This window comes from Vespa velutina, chromosome 1 (genome assembly GCF_912470025.1).
Source record: "Vespa velutina chromosome 1, iVesVel2.1, whole genome shotgun sequence".
Classification (NCBI taxonomy): domain Eukaryota; kingdom Metazoa; phylum Arthropoda; class Insecta; order Hymenoptera; family Vespidae; genus Vespa; species Vespa velutina.
In genome coordinates, this window is record NC_062188.1 from 9,019,917 (window position 1) to 9,044,405 (window position 24,489).

General features: G+C 40.8%; 1 protein-coding gene across 13 annotated transcripts in view; it reads right to left on the bottom strand.

Moving 5' to 3' along the window:
* The window catches only part of LOC124951653 (mucin-5AC-like), a 244,314-nt gene that overhangs the window by 101,075 nt on the left and 118,750 nt on the right, over window positions 1–24,489 (bottom strand). For all 13 annotated transcript variants that reach the window (XM_047500446.1, XM_047500412.1, XM_047500436.1 and 10 more), the window contains one exon: window positions 2,105–2,195. In XM_047500446.1, the coding sequence (XP_047356402.1) occupies window positions 2,105–2,195 (91 nt within the window). The remainder of the gene's footprint in view (window positions 1–2,104; window positions 2,196–24,489) is intronic.

Below are 24,489 nucleotides of genomic sequence, written 5' to 3' on the forward strand. Positions count from 1 at the left end.
TACTTCAATGCTCCTTCGTGTAACTGATGAATCGACTTTCTCGAGTATTTGTTAACAATTCCGACAGGAAGATAAAAGTATAGTTTTGAATAACCCTAACTTAATTTTCTAAAGGTGCCTCGGTAATAGTAGCAGCACTAGTAGCAACTCAGTAGGAATAGCAGCAATAGTAACAACAGCTAAAAGCAAGAGGAGTAGTGAGAACGAAGATAGTAATGGTGTGCAGAATAAGACGAGAAAGAGGGAACTACCCGAAAGCGGTACCATGCGGTAGCATAGAATGGGTGAAACGAGAGGATCATTGCGGCTCTCCGCAGGCAACTGCTGCAACCGACTCCTCGCGACAAATTCCTCCTAGCTCGACCACTTTCTCGTCCGTTCTCTTCGTCTACTTTCCATTCTCGGCCACATCGGACCGGACTATCTCCTCCACACCTACTACCTATCTATCTACCTTTATACACCAACCATTTTCGTACACTTTGACTCTCTACCAGGAATTTACACTGCGCGAGAAAATCAATCGACCTAACGACCGACAGAACAGCCGAGCCATGCAAGAAACCAAGACTACCGTTCCCCTTTCCCTTCTACCCTCTTTCTACTCCTTCAACGGACCGAAGTCTGCTACGTATAGGGAAATGGACTGGTTGGTCTGAGCATGGAGCTCGGACGATGAGCTGTAGGAGAGTGCCTAGGTCGACCCTTAATATCGTAAGAGCTGAATCCACGCAAACAACCCGTACGGTCCTAACGTAACCTTCGGTTAAGCACTGGAAAGCCCCTGGTGTGTTGCCGCTTCGACCGCCGCTGGCCCTATTATCGCTGCTAACTAATAAGGGACCTAATTGAAACGTCGGCCTTTTGTTTTCGATACTCGACCAGAGGTCCAAAGGTTATACCATCTCGAGACCGTCTGAGACCATCCGAGCAATGACCACTCCATCGAAATGTGCCTTTGAGTACGAATTGTTTGTCCAATATGTCGAGATAATTCTTGATTTATCTTTTCTTTTCACTAATACGCCTACTTGTTCAAACTCTTGGAAATGACGATATATCATGAAGGTTGCTGAACTTCCACGAATAATTGTTTTGTTACATACACGAAATCCCCATAATGTTCATGACTATTTTCTGTTGAAAGCCGATGAAAATTACAAAAACTTTGATAAAAGTAATGATCAGAGTAGATCACTTTCATTAGTCTTCATGTACTTCGTCGTACTTGATGGTCGATGCCGTTCTACCTTCACAATGATGAATACGAAGACATGTATTTTATATTCTACACGACCAACGTATTACGTACGTATACGTATACGCCAGCTTACTCGATGTCCACACGATATAGTTGGATATTATTCCTGGTGGACGCAATCATATTAGTTTCCGAAGTTATTAGAATATTTATGCGAACCCGTCGCGAGGTTATATATGATAGCAGGGCCTTGCCCTCTCCTCTGTCTCGCGGCATCGAATCACCCGCCACCGTTCTCATCGTTGTCATCGACCACCAGAAACCCCTAACGGGGTGGTCGAGTTCTGACTATCAGGAAAATTGTAGAAAAAAAACTCTCAGAAGGATCTGGAAAATCGTTCTTGACGATTGCCATTTTTTCCATGTAATTTTTCTTTGATATTTCTTTCTTTTGATTTTGTAATCAAAGAAATTTATTTAAAAATTCTTCGAATCGATGTTTGACACTATCTTCCTAAAGAAAAAAGAGAGAAAGAGAGAGAGAGAGAGAGAGAAAACAGTTTTTACGCAGAAAACTTTTAGTATTCTCCAATGTTCCTTACGTAACTTCGAAGCACTGAAGCACGAGACGAGATATTCCAGCGTTACGATATTAAACGCTAGAAGAGTAGTTCTTCCACGACGCAGAAAACTTTCCGCTTGCACAAGAGGGAAACGAGAAAAAGACGATCGAGGGAGTGTTGCTCGGAGAGCAAGACGAAAGTGCTTGTCTGTGGAATCCGACGGAGGCGACGGCGAATATTCCAAGGATTTTTATAGATGACGTTGAAAAAAAATATGCTGTTTTTGGAAGCTTTAAAACAAAAACTGGCAAAGAGAGAGTTGTGATGGTAGAAAGCTTACCTTGTTGGCGTGGATTTAAACAAGCTGCTCGCGAGATAGATTGTTGTGGATCTTCCAAAAGTCCACTCTGTCGTGTTTTGCTCAAGTACAACTGAAATAAAAAGTGGTATAACGTTAGTATATTGTATTGAATTACTTTATAAGTTAAATAAAAATATAATTTCACTAGATCTGTCCAAATATATTAATCCTGTTATATTAAAGATTATTTTTAGGTCTTAATTAATTAACTCCTTATCGATAAATAAAATAAAAAACATCTCGTGAACGATGTCTCACGTAGCAAGCTTTTTTTGTCATCCTCGAGCTTCTTTTACGATTTCACCCTCGCGTTTTGTCTCGACTTTAGCCTCTTTCGCCAATAAGGAAGTCCCTAGCCGTCCGATCATAGGATTTGGGTATCCCGATCACGTGCCAAGGGTGAACCATCTCCTTTAATATCAGGAGCGATTCGGACTGACTCGCCTCCGTATAAAATAAAGGGCTGATATGCGAGCATGGTACGGAGGAGGGAGGAAAGGAAGAGTAAGTGCGATGGGGATGCTCGCACGAGCGAGCGAGCGAGCGAACGAACGAATGAACGAATGAACGAACGAATACGAGCGAGAGAAGACCGCCGAGTGGAAGGGTAGTTTCAACACCGTGGTGAGGGATGACTGAGCGAGTCGGTTAAACGCGCGTCTTCTTTCATAAATTTCGAGGGGGCCCTAGGATAAAGGTTTAGAATAAATCGTTCGATCTGTTATCCAGTCTGACGTCGATAGATAGCGTTAAACGAAAGTGTCTATGAATAGTTTCTTCATAGAAACAGTCCTTCATTTTTACGTACCTAGGGAAAAGAAATTTTGTTCGAAAAATTATATGACAGAACTAAAGAATATTACTAGATAATCAAATAACGTAAACGACATCTTAATGGTATTAATTTTTAAATACTTAAAAAAAGTTTTTTTCGTGAGATAAGATTAGAATTATAGTTATTATATATGGAAAAAACAAGGTAAAATAAAGATATACGATATATTTTTATCGTAGCTATCGTGAAAAAGATATCCGATAGCATGTCTGTAGCTTGCCTTACGTCATCCATTTGCACGTTATAAGGAAAGACACGCGCAAAACTTACTGCGTCGAAGGCGAATGCAATATGAAAGTAGAGGCGTAGAGAAAAAGAGAGCTTGAAATGCTCATAAATACGTCCTCGAAAATCGCACAAATCGCTCGTTCGAGGCCAATCTTCTTCGATGTTTTCCTACGAAAGATACGAGAGGGAACCCTTCTTCGTTTCGTGAAAAGATACTTCTATCCATAGAAGATATTTCTATCCATATACGCAACACACCGACGTACATATGTGTCCATGTGAGCACGTATAACGTCCAGTAATATAACACTTGCGATATAGAAAGAAAAAGAGAGAGATGAAGAGAGACAAGAAGAGGTAGGGAAAAATGAAAGGACGTAGCTCGAGGGGCAAGATGGCTAAAGGAGAGACCAAACCAGCCAGAAAGTCAGTCCAATTTCTCAAACCTGTCCAATCCGCGTCGTATGCAAAATCAATCACGTTCTAACCTTACCATCTTTTCCCTCGTTGGCCATCGTTGCCACAGCAGAGAGTGGTCTTGCGATTTTCGGATTTGTAGACGGCTGACTATTTGACATTTGGAATACGAAAATGTTAAAAAAAAAAGCAAGTATCACTTTTCCTGTTCCTTTGAACATTCCAATTTCCATAAGTCGATCGAATTCATTCTCGTTAATCGGCTCTCGATGAGTTTCCTATAAGGGTGATCTTTAAGGCCGACTATGATACGCCTCGAAAAAAGTAATTTGTCCTTTGGGACACGAACTTCAAAGTATTCACGATACATTTGTCCCACGAGCAGGCTTACTGTACCACTCTGCGTTCTACTTGTGTCCTTTTCTACTTTCCGTGCTCGCTGATCAGACTTGCTGATTTTTCCCGTCGGAACGTCAGACGTAACGTTGTCCACCGTTTGCTTCATGTGTCCACGGTTCTCGTCTGTCAGGATGCACGACGTAGAAAAGGTGAAGAGGGTTTTGGCCAGAAGGGGTGCGAAAAGTTTAGCATACGCATTTTGTACATTGAAATCCCGACACGCTCTTCCAACTTTAAATTGAAACCCGTCCGCCGCCACCGTCGCCTCTGTCGTCGTCGATGGCTCGATGTTCTTGTTGTTGTCGTGATCGTATCATTTCAAATAGCTTCGCTGAAATTAGTTTCTAGACGTAACAAGATGGAGTCCACTGAGGGAAAACAAGAAAAATGAGAAAGTCCCTTTGATACTCTTTCCAAAACGAAAATCAGTTTAGCGAAGAGACTACGTCTCGAATAATACTAATTACGATATACTCCTCTTTATTTTTTCTTTTTCCCTTTTTTCTGACATCTTCTTCTTTCAGATTTCCATCTCTCTCACTCTTGCCTTCCTTCCATCGTGCGCGAATCACTTCTCTTTTAGACTTCGAATTGTAATTAACATTTGGTTCTCCCATTAGTGTAATTAAAGTGCCATTCCATAATCTAGGAGGTAGGCGAAAGAGAAGAGGGGCACCTTATCTTTCAGACTTCAGCCTCGGCTTGCGGGGGTCGTTTCAAACCCCGCCGGGCGTCTCCAGCCCCTTTTCGGTAGAACGACCGTCGGTGGGTGCTTGTATTCCTTCCTTCGGTGATAACTCCTTTCTGGAAAAGGACTTTCCGCATCGCGAAAGAGGAAAGGAGAAGAAGAAGGAGATAAAAAGAGAAAACGAGGAAGGAATAGGGAAAGAAAAAAAAGAACGAGCAGACGATTAAAACGTTTAGAAATCCGATATCGAGTCTTATTTCCTTCGAATAAATCTTATGTATAAATACCTATGTAGTTAGAGCTTATAAAAAAACTCTTCATGATCTTTTTCCTTATTCTAGGAGGAGACAAAAAAGCTCTTGTTCTAGGGATAAATACATGACGTGTACTATGCTGTATATTATATATAAAATGAAGGAATCTTCGAAGGAAAACGATAAAGATAAAGGTCGTATGAGACTTCGAGAGTAGAAAGAAAAAATGACAACGGGCTGCTAGGGCGCTAAAATAAAGAAAAGCAAGGGCCAAGAGAGAAAAAGATAGATAGAAAGAAGTAAGCCCGTCGGTTGACATTTTCCGGTGGTTAAGTTAATAATGCGTACGGTACACAGAGCAGAGAGCAAGGAGGAGAGCGTCAACGAGGGTGAATCTGCAAAGTGCCATCATAAAGAGGCGCGGATGTGTTTATTCGGGAATTTGCCTTTTCTCTTCATCGTCCTCTTTTCTTTCTTCGCCTGGAAGCTGCTAGGAGGGAGTAGATAAGATGTTATCTTATTTTCGAGGACGATCTCGTTTCTCTCGCGTCTCGATTTATATCCTCTCGGTCGTGCTTTGAGGAACGAGGGAAAAAAGAGAAAAAGAAAAGATCAGAGAAGTATAGCTAGAAGAAATGTATAAAAAGGGAAAAAATTGGGAAAAAGAGGAAAGATTGAGAAGTTACACAGATAATAGGGGTTGGATACAGAATCACGAAGCAATTATTTTTATTCCAGTCCGTGAAAGAGTTTTAAGATCGTCCACTCTCGGTCAGTGGACCAAGGAATAGTACGAAAGAGCTCGAAGGAAGAATGAGAAGAAGAAGTAAGCGGGAGCAGAGACGAGGGAAGAAGGATTAGCCTCGTCAAGTGGGAAAGTCCGTGACAAAGACGTTAAAGTGGTTTAAGGGGATGAGATATATCGTCCGAAATCTGGGGTGAAACGCTCACGTCTCCAGCCTCACGCTGTCCTGTGCCTTGACTGCGACACTAATGGCATTTTTATTATTTCTCTTCGGAGGCCAGTAGAGAAAGAGAAGTAATGGCTCGTCTCTATGGTTCATTGGACATGTGACAGGATCGACAGTTTCTCACCTTTGCTTCTAGTTCGTGCTTCTGCGTCGTTAGCTTTGGCGCGTGAAGATTCTCGGCCAAAACGCGATAAACATCCACCTTGAAAGAACGTCGAATGTCAAGGAAAAATAAAACATTGAGTCCGATCAATCTCGACGACTGAAAACAACGTCGACCAATTTAACATTTTCCTCTCAGTTTTTCTTTCCCGGAATAATCCGTTCGTAACTTTTCTAAGCATTAATAGTCGTATAAACAATAGACGCCATCATAGTGCAATGCAATAAAAGGTAGAATAGTTTGAAAGTAGATAAAATACGTAAAGATAGTTTCAAAAGGTAGCGTTAATAAATAAAGATGCACAAGGTGGATTAACGATAAAAGTCGACCTTTTAGAAACGTTTCGAAAATGTACGCTGGCGTAAGGTCACAAATCATAAGTAGCACGAGCTACAACGTAGCGTACAGTTATCCCACGCCTCGCGCGTTCCTATGAAGCCCGTTGGGCTCCGTTAGGTTTTGATGAATGAGCCTCGCATAAAGCTGAAGTATGGTAAAAGCCGCCAACGTTGCCACCGTTGCCGCGACCACCACCATAATATTCTATCCCGGGAGCTTTTAGAATCGCTAATGACTAATGGCACCAAAGAAGCACCCTTCAATGGATGTTGCCCCACGGTTCATGGATTAGCGTTTCGCGTGATTCGAACCTACATAGTAGTTAACGTTCTCGACAGCTTTCTCCAAAGAACTAGACTCTGCATCCTAGAGTTCTCACGACCGTCATGTTTTATTCTTGATCATCAACAAACTTTCTAGGACACATTCGTATCTATTTTTCTTTTCTTTAAAAAACTTATTAATATGGCATGGAACATAGAAAAAATTTGATCTGCCTGCCTGCCTGTCTTCTTCCCTGCTGACAACGGGTTTTAGCTTACCATTGTTCACTATCCGAGTGATGACGAGAAGGATGATAGAGAGAAAAAGCGAGAGAAGAGGATGAGAGAAGCAATAGCAGCAAGAATCGCGTGGTCCAGAGAGATACTACGTACGAATCGTGGAAGCTGGGAGAAAGAGGGAGCCGAAAAGTAGTTTAATATACGGCAATCCCTTTGACTCGGAACTCGCAAACTCACGAACTGACTACCTCTCATTCGTGAATTCTCTCTCTATCTTTCTCTTTCAACAAGCATTTCTCTCTCATCATCGCATGGCTTCCGATGAAAATTCTCGTCTTTCACCGGCTGGCTGCCTTTGATGCCGGTCGCCATTCTAATTCCAGGAACCTACAGGAATCAGCTTCTCCTCTTTTCGCGAAAACCTCAGCGACGTATTTTGGCCTTGAGTACAAGAGATTTTGATTTTTCGCCAAGACGAAAGTAGCCGAAGCATTTTTCAAACGTTCGTTCATGTTAGAACTCATATCGATCTGTTGGACCTTCTTCGACATCAAAGCTAATCGAAATAAGAAGGATGCTAACGAAGGGAGGCTTAAGCAAAAAACGACACGTGTCTCATTTGGCAGATCACACGGCATTCGAAAGAAAATCTAAAGAACAAAGGATGAAGCTTTCTCACGGAGGCTGGCCGGTCTCTATTAATCCTTTGCTCGCCACAGCATTGTGGGGAAAGCCAGACTCTACGAGGGACTTTGTGTAATTGTCTGTCGCGTGATTATACCTGTTTCCCCTCTCTTCTCTTCTCGTTTACCACTCTCATTTCTCCATTCGTGTGATCAACCCATTCGAAAATTATTTTCAGCTTTCGTCTCTTATCTATCTTTTCAGAACTAATGTTTAATTACTTTGTCCCCTCGACTATACTAGACTACGCTTGAAAATATTAATCAGCTTAACTTATAGATCAACACTAAAAAGAAAGAAACAAGGGCGTTGAGTAGTCAGAAAAAATATGTCTGGTAATAAGTAAATCTGTTTACCTCAGATAATAGTAGTAAATGAGCGATTCTACGCAGAACGAAGCGGTCCAATAAACGACGAATCGCCGAGATTGGAGAAGAAAACGTGGACCCTCCTTTCCTTCGTTTTTCCGTTTCTTCGTTCGCTTATCAGCCGCTACTATTTCTTACGATCGAATCCCTGGAGATTCCAGTGTGATCGGAAAAATAGACTTTCGCTGAGCCAGTCATTTATCCTTTTATCGAGTTTCTCCTTTTTATCTCACGATAGTCTATTGAGTAACCAAGTGAGTTTCTACATTTTCCTTGCGTAGACGCTTGCTTGTTTTATAAAATATAACTTTCGACACAAAATATTCTGCGAAGAACAACAAAAAGACATTCTTCGACCTTACATTAGTTTCTCAACTACCACGAAGCGTCCTACTGATCAAAACTTTCCTAACGAGGTTTACCACTAATCATTGCCAAGAAATCATTCGCATGTAATTTGTTTATGTCTCTGGCCATGTTTTGCGCCCGTAATTGCTCAATCTTATTCGATTCTCGGTTGCAATTTTCGTACAACTCTTTTACCTCGATGATTATCCTCCCAAGCCGTTCCTTTTATGGACATAGTAAAATACTAAGTAAACCCTATTCTCAAAAAGTGTATCTAATTAACAAAGACATAGCTTCTATTCCATTAAATTTAAAAATAATATTTTTCTTTTACGAAGATCGTAAAAATTGTAAAATTATAAAACTCTAAAAGTGTTATCTAATTATCAACGATAAAACAATTATTCAATTAAATATACACATAAATAATTCGAATCTCTTTAGTCTTATTTCTTTATCTCTGAAGAATGTGTCCGTTCTCCGCATTTCTTGAGACAGTGCAGTGGTTTCCTCTTACCTTCTGCACTGTAATGATGATGTTAGCTGATTGTCACTACGTCTTGCTAGCAACGTACGACACCGAGATTCTATGTGAGTTAAGTCCAAACCAACTGGCTCCTGAAAAAATCTCAAGGTAGTGTCGGAAATCGAAATCCCGGTTGAGAGGCCGAGTTGCTAATCACTACACCACGGAGGCGATTCAAAAATAATTCGAATATATGTTATAAAAAAGAAATATTTTTTGTTTTTTAAAAAATGAAATATTTCCATTTCAGAAACGTGTCTCTTAATGTTTACAAGTGTTTTGAGAAGTCAAAGGTTGAAGAACAACTAACCAGTAGAACACTTGAAGTAACTGTCGCAAAGTCGACGAAAAGAGAATGAGAGTGGTCGGGGTTTAAGTCCGTTTTCTCTTTACTCTGCAGTGGGGCGTAAACGGCGTAAAAGCGGTACCACCCCTTATCTACATATCAAAAAGGCAATCCAGAGAACTTGCTTATGTAAACGGCGTGGGAGGCCTCGTGTCCCAACCAACGATGAAAAGAATTTCGAAATCCGTGCGCTAATAAACCTGCTCTCTGGCACCATGGTCTCCGTCGTCATTGAGGGAAGCTCTGACGAGGTATTCGTGGGGTTAAGCTCTTTAAGCCACGGATTAAGCGAGGCGGCACGAGAATTTAAATTTCTCTCCTTTCCGCCACCAACAAACGTATGAATCAGCCAAATCGGCCAAATGATAGAGCTCCGTTGTCATCTGAACATAAGAAGAAGAATCCAAATTCATTGAGAAATGTATATATAGAGAAAACCAGAATTCGTTTCAAATATGTTCTCTTAATTTCTATAAGTTTGATGAATATCGATATAATAAAATAAAATAATTAAACCGTTCTTGGTATACCCGAAGATTCTCTCAATAACACAAATTCTCATAGCTCCTCATGTAAAATCTCCTTCTTCAAGGGGATTTTATTTCGGAAACCCACTCGCCTTTAATTCGAGCATTTGTCAGAGTACACATACGAACCATTATACGACCGGTTCTCATTAGCATTTAATACCGGGCGAAACTTCGATTTCACCGTGGTCAGAGACCACCACTTGTGCTGATTTCCACCAAATTCTACCTTACTTTATAAAGCTTCTCTGAAAGTGCCTCTCTTCTCTTTCGTTTCTCTTTCTCTCTCTACTCGACCGAAGTCGACATCGGGATACCAATTATTTCAATTCGAGTACCAAAAGTGCTCAAAAGGCTGGATTTAACAACGATCGAAACTCGTTATCCGCTTAATTGGAAGTCCGTTTACGTTTAGCCGATACTATCGTTGGAACTATGCAACCAATCGTAACACGAATGTAGGTTCGATCACCAGTAAAACGATGAAGCGAAACAAATGCTTAAAACGTCGATCAGTTAATGACTGATATTAGAATACATTGAAAATGATCTACGTTTTAAAAAAATCTATTTCATCATTATCACATTTACGATTCTTTAGATAATACGAATAATTAGCGTATCGATATGAAAAAAGTTTTCCAATTTAGTTGAGTTAATAAAACAATTTTATGGGCTATATATAGTTTAATTAATTCTGCTGCTTCTACTAAACCGGCGGTTGCTCGTGAGCCACGAGGCTGATACGCGATTAATCCTGCACGGTCCCGATAAGGCGATACCATGAAACAAAGGGTGGTATAGGTGGTAAAGCAATATCTGCCGCTACGATGGAAACGAGCCAATTAAGTGGACCCTGCGAAATTGGTTTTTAATTGAACCGATGACATTAATAAGCTCGGCCTTTTGGATGCACGGTCACTAACATTTAATAATAAACTTTTAACTACAAAAAATGTATTGTGTCACGTTATGAAATGAAGATACTAAAGTAGATGGCATTTAACATTGAATGTATGGAATAGTTTTCATAGTCTCGAGTACATTTTTGTGAAATATGTAAATTTATCTCATGGCACGTTATGTGGAAACGATGGTGGACGTTATTCCTACGTACTCTGCTATTATTTGCCGAAGTAATAGTTAACTACGAGGTCGAAGCAACCATAGAACTTTATCCTAATACGTAAACGTACGTGATGTCATCGTAATTCTACTTAGCGAGAGCCGTTTCTACTGGACAATAGATCTCACAAATCTACCATCGTTTCGTCACACCCCAAAAGCTCGAAGAACATACAACCCCATTGCCCTTTCTCCCCATCTTTCAGACTACTGGCTAATGTCTTTTCTGTGTTACACTAGTCGTCATCCATCGACTGTGCAGCTGGAAACTCCAGCAAAGACATTATCCTATTTTGTGCACATTTGCCTTCTGACACGAAATACGAATAAGTTATGTCACTCTTTGTAAATGAAACTTCACTATAGGGAAAATTAATTTAGAAATGAAAACTAAAAATATAACGAAATCATAATAAAACATACGAAAATATGAATGAATTTATCGATTAAAATGAAATCTTAAGACAGAGACATCACTCATTTGAAAATATGTATTCAACATACTTATAAGTGTATATTAAGCCTAAGTAAGTATATATCTGGCCTAAGGTGCTACGTTGGATTACCTAGAAACGTAAGAACCGAGCAATTTGTTGGTATCAGGTGCATAAGGTGTCTCAAGTTGTAAGCCCCCTTTGGTTTCGGCCGGTGCCAGCAATTAACTCCATTACCACCCTGTAACGTCGCGAAGACGAGTTTCCTCGTGCACGGTACGCGCAACTCGTTAAGCCTGCGGGCTTTGGACTTTGGCCCTTTGGAGAGTGCCCAAAGGACCAAGACACAGAGAAAATCAAGTACCGAGTAAAGTAAAATAACCTTCGAAGATAGCTCACGGAACATAGATATTCCGAGAGCTCACGAAACATCGATATGCTTAGTCTTCGGTGAACGATGATAAGTAGCTTAAAGCTTAAACTTTAAAGAGCATAATGCATGTCCTATAGTTCAACAATATTACAAGTTTTCGAGAGAGGGACAGTATATGTTCTAAAGTATCAAAAATGACACAATAATAATTTATAAAATCAATATTATCGAAGGAGAAAGAAAGAGAGAGAGAGAGAGAGAGAGGGAGAGAAAAAGATTATAAAATATCAATAAATGTGAAGAATACAAGGAGTTAGAGTGAACAATTTGCAATGAAAAATATAAGGTAAAGGTCGACTGCTCGGTCTGTGGTGATACATTTCGCGGTAATATTGGCTACGTAGAAAGAGAAGCAGAAGACCGGCCATCTCGCGATGATAAAGTATGAGCGTGGCTCCCCACGAATACCCGTGCCAACCATACTACATAGGCAAGTTCGTCGGTTCGATTCATATATTCATAGGGAAATGGCGAGGCGAAAAGAGAGGTTGGTTTTGGTTATAGTAGTGAGCAAGCTACTTGGAAGTGTATGCGCTACGATTGCCACCGGTCGCGACCTCGTGCATACATCACGAGCCAGAAAGTGATGGAACGTACCCCCGTGACATTCTGAATATCACCTACCGGCACCGGTGTAAGTATCAAGCTGACTGATCGTCAACTCTCCCATGACTTGCCGTGCGCCCAACTTCGACGATGACTACGACGACTTTCCAAACCGCCATCGTCGGCCCGCTTTCCTCGACTCCTCCCGAGTTTTCGGAGGGACTGAGTTGTGGGTAGTAATTTGTACAACTTCTCGCTGATATATGTTTACCATTAATAATCGAACAAGCAGCGGAACGACGCTCTTTACTTTGACGTCCTTAGCTAAGAATAAAGTAAAAACAGTAAATACAAAAATTTTTTAGAATGTCGTACATAATTTTGAGAGAGACCTCAAACATCGTAATAAAATATGCATGTGAAATTTTGATGGAACTCATCTCGGTCAGACGGTCATTTTCGAAACATTATACGCTGTAGCAGGGCATTAGTGTAACTATGATGGCATCGTAGAATGTGACACTCTCATGCGTACGGAATGAGGAAAGCGATAGAAGAGGGAAAGCTGGGAAACGATAGAGTGTTTACGAGGGTAGTACTCTTGGAAAGATATCTCGCTCGAGCCTTGATATCCAAGAGGATTATTTTCCACAAAATCATAAATCCTCCTACGTGTAGTTTCGATAATAGACCTTATCGATTTAATAAGAATTATCTTTTAATGAAAGATCGTTTTCGGTATAAAAAGTTATGGAAGAGATTCGAATGAGTTTGACTATGAAGAAAAGGGCTTTATCAAACTAGAAGGAAAGTCCTGTTGAAAGAGTGGTCTTCAATGACCAGAAGAGACCACTGAAGTCAAGCTTCTTTCTTGAGACTCGCAAGTGACCATCGGAGAAAGGGTATTCGAGAGGATGCAAGAAAAGAGGTTACGCAATGATAGAGAGGAAGAAAGATGGGAAAGGAAGGGACAGATCGAGGCCTAAGCACGTTCTCACCCTTGGCGCTGGTCATGAGGACCCTCGGAGGGCCTAACGAGCGGCTTTGTCATCTCTGCTTCCTCGCGCTCTCCCTTTCTATAATGCTTTCTCTCTTTCTCTCTCTCTCTCTCTCTCTCTGTCTCTCTCTCTCTCTCTCTCTCTCTCTCTTAATGATGCCCCCAATACCATCAGAACACGTAAATAGGGCCAAGCTCTTCACGACACGAGCATACAGGATGAGGCAGCAACGAGTACACGGCCGCTTTCCGCCATTGCGCCCTCAATGCTATGCTTCGTATTCACGCATGTCGGTTTATATGGGGAACATTTTGAATACGTATTAGTAGATATTCCGAGATGGGGAAGAAGCTCTTGTATTATCATTACCGACGATTAAGGCGCGTGCAAGCCACAGAGATTTTATTCATATCCGCTAAAGTAATGTTAACTGTTCGACTATGTTGTTTTTATGAATTCATGTTAATTCTAAAATTATGAATAATATTATAAAAAAATGCTAAAAAAGAAAAGATATATAAGTTTCCCAATTGACTCTACCTTCAAGATTCTAATATAATTTTTTCCATGAATTCTCGTATTAACAGAGATTGGAATGCATGATAAAAGGATAAATCAGAAAACGAAGTATTTGCAATCGAAGTGGATCCTTTGCCTCTCTGAAGATGTTTTCTTTTAACATTCGTTTCTATTATATCAATAATCGAAATTGGATTTATATAACAATACAATGTAAACATATATCTGTAATGTAAGAAACAAAGACTTGATAAAAATTTATTCGTTGATGCTCTCACTATTGATCATTGGCTATAATTAATAAACAATGAACCACATCTGATGATTTACTAACACATAATTTCAATCGCATTTCATTTATTGAAATCACACTCATTTATATCTTATATTCCTACGACAAAGATTTTAAAGCTTTCACATACCTTAAGATATTGTCGCTCTTCATATAGTTTCTAAACAAATTGCCGCTTGACGTTATCTCAATCCGTCGAAATCTACGCTGTCACAATAACTTCCGCTACTATAGAAGAAAGAAATAACAAATATTTTCTTGTGAAATTCAAAATAACAATCACGTAAGTTTGTTATCAAATGATGTACTTAAAACGTATATATGTGCGTGCCCTTTCAAACATAACAACAATTTTTCAATGTATTTTATATGCCACGAATTTTCTAAATATTTTCTATCTTCCCTCGAAAACTATTGCAACGATCCTTTTGTTAAGAGAATTCGAAAGGACGTATAACACAGACGACAACCGGTAGAACGAAATTTTCACCCCATTTCGCAAGCATGTCACTTCCTGCACGAGTTGGTATCACTCTTTTGAAGAAAAGAGCCTGTAGAAATTTCCCATATATCTGGATGCTTGTATGTTACCACAATGGTGCGGCACTATGCATGGTCAGTCGACTGGCAATACTTTGCATGCAAACAAAAAGCGTTACGGCTCTTCGCTTGCTGATCGAAGGGACAGTAAATTTTGAAAACTGCCAACGCTAGTTCTCTATTCGTTTCCGACCTTTCCTCTTCTATTTCTTCACATATTTTCGCTAAACCGGCAACGTTTCTTTCTATTCGACTTTGAAATTCCTTAACGTAAATCGTAATCCTCGCGATCTCCCTCGAACTCCTGTCGCAATTAATTAAAAGGACGATTGAACTTATCCCAGCAATCATTAATCTATATAACAAGAAATTACAAGATCATATTGACGATCACGTTTCCTGAAAATCACAGTTTTGACTATGACGGCTACTACATAATTCGGTAGAAAGAAACTTGGGGAAAAAAAAATAGACGGATGTGAAATCAAATCAAAGTTCACCGTGACTGCTGTGAAAAGAGAAAAAAGAATGGTGGAGAATGGTATAAGAAAAAACAGAAGGATATAGAAGGAGGCGGAGGAAAACGGCTGCCTGGCTGTTCTCGCCGATCAAATTTCCAGAATGGCTCGAGCTCCATTAAACAGGTTCTACTTTTGCTCCTGCAGCGAGAGAAGCCGGCTAACCCGTCGCAAAATGCTCAACGAATGCCTTTTCCCCGGCTGGAACGTACTTCCCCTTCATTTTTTCTTTTTGTGCTTCGGGAAGTCGATCGTCGATTCTTGATCCCGAGAATCCCTCGAGTTTCGCACGATTGAATTCGATCCTCTGTCTCCTATTACCCTCCTCTCTATCTCCTTTCGCGATGACACAAACTTCCTAGACGTAGAAATCGGAACGTCGTACTTTTACTGAACAGAACTGATGCAATTCTAAACGCGTTTTCTCTTCGTCCATGATTTCATTCGTAACATCACATCAAATCTCTCCTTTCATTCTTTCCTTGTTTGTTAATAAAAAAATTAAATAGCTAGACTCGTTATCAAAATTTTCCATACGATATTATCGATTTTCTATATACTTTATCAGTCGTTATCATACGTATCCTACAACAAGAAGCTCGAGAAAGGAGGTAAGCAAAATAAAGGCCCTACATCTTTACCTTTGTAAAAGGCTCTGATAACCGGCAAGTATTCCGCTTTCACCCTCTACGAAAGTTTGCCTACTCGCATTACTTCGCGTTCCACCATCGTCGGTCTCCTTCGTCTCCTCGGTATCGACAGCTCGTCTCTCTATTTTGCCTCCATATTTTCCCGGTCCAATATCCGCATTGTCTCGTCTAGTCTACGTCTTCGCACGTGTCTAAATTCCACTCTCTCTCTCTCTCTCTCTCTCTCTCTCTCTCTCTCTCTCTCTCTCTCTCTCTCTCTCTCTCTCTCTCTATCTCTATCTCTATCTCTATCTCTTTCGCACGTACAAACATATACACTAGCTATCTCTACAGCTTCCCTCGCGTGTTACTCGAGTTTGCGCCCGAAAGTCACCCACCCTTTCCTCTTCTATGCCGTCCATACTCTCTTCTATCTGCTACCAAACGACTCTTCGCCCAAGGATAAGGCTATCAAATGCACGTTGCGTCTTCAACCTTTAAGACATTGTACATGATGATCTATAATATCGGTATCATGCATATAAATAGAATAATACATAAAAAGCGCTCTTAAAATTTGTTTGATAAAATAAACGTTTTAATTAACCCATTGTATTATAATCTTTTTCCTTTTGTTTGTTTTCAACCAACTTCGATTTGGTTTTTCTGCTTTCGATATTTTAAACATATTATTTAAAAGCAATTTTTTAATAAAACTGTTTTCTTCCTCGATTTATTTCATTAACTGAATAAAGTATCATGTCAAAGGTGATTCAAAAGTTATAGAGAAAAATAATCTAGAAAGGTTAATATTAAAAATAATCTTACATTAATATAGTTTATTAACGAACTCCTCTAATAAGAAGAGAATCGTTATTCTAAAATATCGATAAAATATTAGCATCGTTTTAACAGTATCCGAAAGTAGTAAAATTTCAATGATTCCCATGAACTCTTTCTTTTTTCTCGAATGCTATTCCGATCTTCTTCGAAAAGGAATTCTAACGGGTATCCAGAGATAGTACCAGCATCGAAGTCTCGTGCCACGTAAAGAGTTTATCGAAGAAGAAACCTGTTAAGGGGTAAAGGGTGGTTTGTGAGCACAGTAGAAAGGAAAGAGATGCTTGGGTAAAGGGGGGGTTTGGGTAAAGAAGCCTAACGGGACAATCTCATCTCGATCCCGTCGTATATCGTCCTACCCGAGGTCCTACATCTCCTACCTCGTCCTACGTCTCTCAAAGAGACCCCGTACACTTTCTACGAGGCTCTCCTTCTTCCTTTACGTTCTGGTACGTACATCGGGTTCTGCGACCCTCGACGTGGCAAATTGAGCACACTCACCCCTCTGAGAAAGCGCGTCGCGTTACGAACGATATATGTGAAGCATTCGACAGATAAACGGCGTTCTCCTTCCTTCCCTCTCTCTCTCTCTCTCTCTCTCTATATATATATATATATATATATATATATATATATATGTATATATACATGTGTGTGTTTTCTTTCTCTTTTTTTATTACTAGATTTTTCTAACTCTTTTATTATCTCTTGAAGCACATATTTTTTTATAGAGGAATATCAAAATTTAAATATAATTAACAAATATTGGTGCTGATTAAAAAACGTTACAACTTACTATTCAAGATAACGCAAAAAATGAGATATTAAAAATATATCATAAAAAGAGGAGTATGACAATCTACTTAAAATTGCTCACTAATTTTCTATAGTAACCAAATTCATTTCCGAAATGGGACTAATGATATTTTAAAATAAATACAAAATTTAATAGAAACTTTCTTAGAAAAAGAAACTTGTACGAGGATTAGAAGTAACCAAAAGCAACAAATAATAGAAATATAGAGAAAATAGAACGAAACAGGTTAATTTTTTCGTTCATTGAAAATCCTTTTCATCATTTTCATCGTTATTTTGAACTAAAAGGTAAAAAAGGAAGGCGAAACTCGTACAAAGTTTTGGCGTATAGTAAAAAAAAAACGGAAAAGAACAAGGGCGGTGAACGAGAGTCGGCGGTGTATTCTGCGAGAGCTTTTCATAAATACTGAACGACACTCAGAACGAATCCAGACACGGTAGTGTTGGCTACCACCTGAATCGTGCTCATCTTACGCCAGCGCGCGGTGGTTTTCACTCGAGGTCTAATAAAGGGTTAATTAATACGCTTTAAACCGTCGCTTTTGGAAAGGGTGCTAGAGATGGTGGAGTCCGGGGAGAGCCAGTGGCTCGACCCACAGAGAAAGAGAGAGAAAGAGAGAAAGAGTATGAGAAAGAGTTGTCGCTTTTGCACCGCACTGCCTGAAATCGAATCACAGGGTGTTATTGCGCGTAGCCCTCGCTCCACCCCTTTTTACCCTTACTCGCGTTTTCCGCGAATTTCACCATTCTTAACGAGTTTTACGTAGCCTTCTCCAACGTGTTAATATAAAGAGGTGTTGGTAGAAACGAAATTACACGACGATTTTCACAGTACATTTGAAATAAATAGAATTTATTAACAAAATTATCACATAGTAGAAATACCAAATTTTCGTATGTATTTAATCGTAAAATTTATAAAATGAGGTAGGATTCTTTTACGTGAGCAAAAAAGTTCGGAAAGCACGAAATAACGACAGCTCACCTGAAAGATAGACGTATGTAATTGCCAAAGGGCACGTAATTATGCTTTCACTCGTATGATGTCCGTATATAAATAATACTTTGCAGCAATGTAAAGCCATGCACTAGAGAACATATAAAATCAGCAACATTAGCAGGAAAATCCGTACAGTAGGACTACTAGACCAGCGTCACTGCAGTATGTAGCAACATCGTCTCTTCCTCGGTAAACCTAATTTATTTCATTCCGAGTAAGGGAGGTGTGAGCGAAACGAGAAAGCCCTTTTCAGGGTGGGCGCCAAACGGTGATGCCACCGGCGACTTGTGAACCACTTGTCGCTGTTACGGCCCCATAAATTCACGGTGCCGCCAACGAAACGACGAAGCAAGCTCTCCTTTCTCTCTCTCTCTCTCTGCCTCTCTCTCTCTCTCTCTCCCTCTGCCTCTCTCTCCCTCTCTCTCTCTCTCTTTCCCTCTTTCTCTGTCTCTCTCTCTTTGTCTCTCTCTTTCACTCATTCATTCTATCTCTCCTTACTAACATCCTCTCGCTCACTCACATCTGTCTCTTATGGTCCCCAATGTTTGAATGCTTGCTTGCTTACGTCTAACCCTGGTTTCAACGTCTACGCTCGACGAAACGCCTAATTGAAATCAGAGCTTTCGTTGTTCGACTAACGCCAATGACATCCTCGTAGAAATGATTACCTTTCGTGAGATTGCCACGATTATTTTTATTCCCTGTTTTATTTTATAGATAACGGATTGAACTCAAAGGGATATCTAAATGGTTAAGGAAACTGACAAGAGTCACGGAGAGACATGAAACGCCGTAGGAAGAGGAAACATAAGCATCAAGGAGAAGAGAGTAAGAGAGAGAAATGGTAGGCTTCCTGCATCCGACGTCTCGTCGAGGTACGGAACATAACGAGATGAAGTCAGTGGTGTATGACGTCATGGTTGTGAGCGTCCTCTTCTCGTTGCGGTAGCTCGCTTCCTGGCGACTATTTCCGTGGAACGGCAGAGGCCGTCAACAAAGGACGACCAGCCAACCGACGAGGAAGGAGAAGACCCTTCCCACCGTATCTTTCAGTTAACCGTATCGCACAGGGCTCCTTCCTTCGTTTCTCGACCATTCGGCCGCTCTAGGCACTCGATGTCTCGAATGAAAAGTCGAAGAGCCACGCTGCGAGATGAATATTTACCATAGAGGTAGTTTATAACATAAAAGCAAAGGTATTCCCTCTCTCTCTTTCTATTTCTCTCTCTCTCTCTCTCTCTCTCTCCCTTCCTCTTTCTTTCTGTCTATCTATCTATCTCTTTTCGGTCAACAATGAGAGAACCAACTGAGAACTTTTCCTTTTACGTTAACGAATATTAATTAAACATGGGAAATAAAGTTATATTAAAACGGAAGGCTCGTCGATGTTCGTGTTATCCCTTTATACCTTCTTATCCTTAGGATAAAATGTAAACAAACCGATAACGTCGTGAGATCATTTCGTCTCGTCCCCGGAGGCTACTTTTCTGGTCACGACTCGGTGCTATCTTGAAGCGTTTCGTAAAATGCGTCAGGCTCAGACGGAGAGTGCAGAATGGAGGAAAGGAAGAGTAGTAGGATAGAAGGAACGAAGGGCCGAGGGTGTACGGCTGCTAGCCGTATATACGACGCCCCCATTGAACGTCGTACTTTGAAAACTTTGGACGTTAAGAGAAAGGGTAGCTGGCTGCCAAGGACGTATTGTAAAGGCTCCATCCGGGTGGTGGAAGTAACTGGCAGTGTTGCCCCCACCTTCCACCATCCTCCGCCAACACCAGCACTCACACTCACACCACCATCACCGTAGTAAGCGCACACGGTGGCGCTGCTGAGACTTCTCCTAGACATGACTTCGATTTAAGGAGTGCCACTATACCATGGGTTGGTAGAAGTGTTGGGATTTTGGATTCTATCAGGGAATGAAACGTTGGAGGAAAGAGAGAAGGCGAGCAATGAAATGCTTTCATCCTACGAAATCCGAAGATAGAGAAGAACGAGATTCACGCAGATGCGAGGAAACCATGTACGAATTTCTCAGGGAATCTATTTGCATAGAACAAAAGATGAAATTGAAAGGTATTTTTGGTATTTGGTACATTTGAGAATATTTTTAAATCGTCAACTTTAATCTAAATGTTATTGATCCATTCTTATACGCTTAAGTAAAAATATTTATTTTCTATCTTGTTAACATAAAGGGTGATAACAAGAAGGGAAAGAATCCTAAACGTAATAAGCCAATGAATTCTTTCCAATGCTATTTCTTTCTTTCGTACCGTAAAACAAAAGACAGTGAGATTCAGAAGATCTCTTTGAAGAAAATTTTCGCCTTCATCCCTCAGTTTCTTTTCATAGAAAAGTTAAAATATCTTCACCTGCATTCTTTAAGAAAGATCTTTTACCGTTGAAGCTACAACTTGAAATCGATACAAGAGCAACTCGAGGAATTCACGCGTGTATCTTTTAAGAAAAACAGCGTGTTTAATATTAAGCGTTTTGCGAAGCTTAAAGAATGTTTCCTTTGGTCGTTAAGAAAGAAAAGTTTTTGTATTATCCTTAGTAGTTACTCTCCGAGTATCACCAATGATAGACTCGACGTAACAATGGGCCATCAAAGATATCAAAAGGAAGTCATTTTCCATAGTTCCTAACGACTCTTCGTCCATTGCATCAATGTAAAGACAGCTTTTAGCTCGGTACCATTTGCCTATCTACCTTACGTACTGTTAGCGATGGTCGGGGTTGGTTGGAACGCCAGGGACTCACTCTAATGAACGACGAGCGAGTGCGGGTGGGTCGGCCCAAACGACGCGAGCGAAGGCCAACAGGTCGCCATTAGAGTATACTGTTTCGAACTACTAATAGCCAATTCATGCGACCACCCAGCCGAACCCGGCTTGCCAACCTTTCCTTTGGACGCACTGCGACCAAGATCGTTGCTCTGCACAAACAGAAGAGGCTTGTAGATCCACTTTACTCCCTGTCGTCTTTGCTAATTGCTCGATCTATAACACCAATAATTTTCATCATCTGTATTTTAGTAGAATCATATCCTCGTTTATTTAAAGATAGATTTTCATTGATAGAAATTTTTCACGTTAAGTTTCTTATTAGTTCTGACTTTTAAACCATATCACTCCTATCATAATTGGAATGATTGTAAAGATTTGATAGGAAAGGTACGCGTTGGGCAAGCATCGTCGGTAACTATCTACGAATATAGGAGAGCTTTTCCCAACGGTCTGCACCCTCCTTGGTGAAATACTTGGTCGTCGTCTTGCGCGCTCTGCCCGCGTAATTACGAGGGGAAAATTAAGCACCGACACAGCCGCCGGTCGGTCTGTCCTTTCGCTCGGTTAACGAGGAAGAAAGACAGAGACGTGAGCAGCACGAGAAATGGAAAGAGAGAAGTGAGTGAGTTAAAGAGAGAGAGAGAGAGAGAGAGAGAGAGAGAAAGAGAGAAAGAGAGAAAGAGAAAGAGGTAGATTCAAAGGGGAGAAAGAGGGAGATAGCATGAAACAGCTAACGCGACGAAGGAAGATGCTAGAGAGAAGGAAGAAGACGCGTTACCAACGCTTGCTCGACAAAGACGACAACGAAGAAGAGTCTCTAGCAAGCAACCATCAGTCTTCTTAGTCTTAGATCTCGGCAATGGATCGAGCCACAAAGCAGCCATTAAAAGATCATATCACCCGACAGTATGGCTTTAGAAATCAACCATTGAGAAATCTCCTTCGTAGACTCAAAACCCAAGCAGAAACGTTTGTTCTCTTTGCATTCCTATCATCATTGTAAGATCCTGTAAAATTTCTTCGATTTGTTCTATAGTTATATTGTCAATTTATTTATTACTATAATATATGCCTATGTCTTAATTTTGACGATGGCTTAAATTTGAAATTTCTTTTAATGTGAAACAGCCAAATGATCAAAGTTATTGAAACAAAATTTTCTAGGCGAAAGATTCACGTAAAAGAGTAGGTAAATGCACTCTCACGTCTCTGGATGCAAGATCTATTTTTTCAAGTTTCTACGTGGGACATCGCTTGTCTCTCGACTTTCTTAATCCGTTTTACCACACAAAAGATTATTTTACGAGGTTGCGGTGCCGTGGTATCAGCTGCGTCTTCGTCACCGATGCCGACCCCATAGTAAAAGCAGAAAAAGAGAAAGAGAAGACGATGATTCGGTCGCCCTCTAATGCGAGTTAATAATACTCCCCTATTTTTTAAGTCACTATTTTATTTATAAGATACCACCGGGGCCCAAACGCGAGTAAGAATATTTACGGGGCGAGCGGTCGTTATCTCACAGGCGACTGACTTCGTTCGAGCGGAGGGGAGAAAATCCATTTCCTCAAAAAATATTTTCCTATGAAAATCCTACTTCTTCCGCTCGATATATCCATGTATCGAAGTAAAAGAAGCGAGCTTCTTACATCTTCTTTTCGATTTCGTCAGACTTTCAATACTTCAAGAAAAACGCACGTAATGGATAGAAGGAACATGTCTATTTAACGTTTCAGAAGCATCGTTTACTATTCAACAAAGGGATTGGTAAGAGAATGAAAGAGAAAGCAGGAGGAAACCCCGACATGGTAGGAATTGGACAAAAGCGGTCGTTGCTGTAATTATCGTCGACATAGGCGAGAGACGAAGTAAAAGGTAGAGGAGATGGTTGGTCCACGTGAACGACATGGTCGTCATCGTCCAAGTCGACTTGGACGACAAGGACAAGATTGTCGAACGGGTCGCCCGCGCTGACTGGGCTTCACTGAATTTCCAGCCAGACAAGCAGCCATCCATAGAGAGAGAGAGAGAGAGAGAGAGAGAAAGAGAGGGAAAGAGAGAGAGAGAGAGAGAGAAAGACCGGTGGACAAAGTTTCCGCCAGTCGTCGGGGCTTCCAGGCTTCTGGAAACTTTTGGCCCTACCCTCGATCGTTCGTCGGTGGCCGAAGATTGGACTTCTTTGTCCGCCCACCTGCTCTGACCGCTGGGTGCAAACACACCAGCTGCAGTAATTGCAATAAACGTCCATTAGTTCGAGGAAAACTTGTCGGTCCACGGTGAACTCCAGCGACAGAGCGGAAAATCGATTGGCTTGTGCGCAAAACGCCCCTTCCTCTGAGTACTCTAAAAAAATCTAACAGAGACGGTATTACGTACGAACAACAAATATATAGATATGTAATTTATCATTATGTTGATTGATTAATTTATTCTTTTTTACCTATATGAGGAAAAGAAATGAATACCATAAAGAAGATAACTCTGACGCGTGATGAAGACAGCCCTGCCGAGTTCAACGTCGAAATGGTTTTGCTTCTATTCGACGTACGTTAATTAAGCTCTCTCTCTCTCTCTCTCTCTCTCTCTCTCTCTCCTGATTTCTGACTTTTCTATAGGTACGTCACGTTTACGAAAATCGTACAGGAGAGAAACGGTACGAAGCTCTCCTCGTTCTGGCAAATCCATCGTGGATTTCAGAATTCATCTCTCGTCTCTGCGCGAGCAACGCAACCAATTACAATATTTTCCAGGAGAACGACGCGAATTCTGCGACGCCTTCTCTTTCTTCTCCCTCTCTCTCTCTCTCTCTCTCTCTTTCCTCTTAGAGTGTATGTAAATTAGACTTTCGTCGAAAGCGTCTCTTCCTTCGACATCATCTTCTCTTTCTCTCTCTCTCTCTCTCTCTCTCTCTCTCTCTCTCTCTCTCTCTCTCTCTCTCTCTATCTCCATCTCTCATCTTCCACGCATTTCCATCTGCCTCTCTCTTTCTCTAAGAGCACATGGGGTTCTAACACCAGCAATGCCGTCGCTGATGGGTTTGTATTCTAATTTTGGAGCTTCGGTTTTCGCCTGACTTTCCAACCAAGCATGGCAAGGTGGCATAGAAAGCGAGGCGGAACGAGCGAATGGTGGGAGTCGACCGGGATACGTTTTCTTGGCTGCATCTACCCACGAGGATAAAATCGCTTTTCAACTAATCCCAACGGAACCTTTCGTCCTACCCCCCAAATACTTCTGCCAGATCTACCCTTCTTATTCCACCTTGCTTCGTCCTCTTCGTCAGATGGGA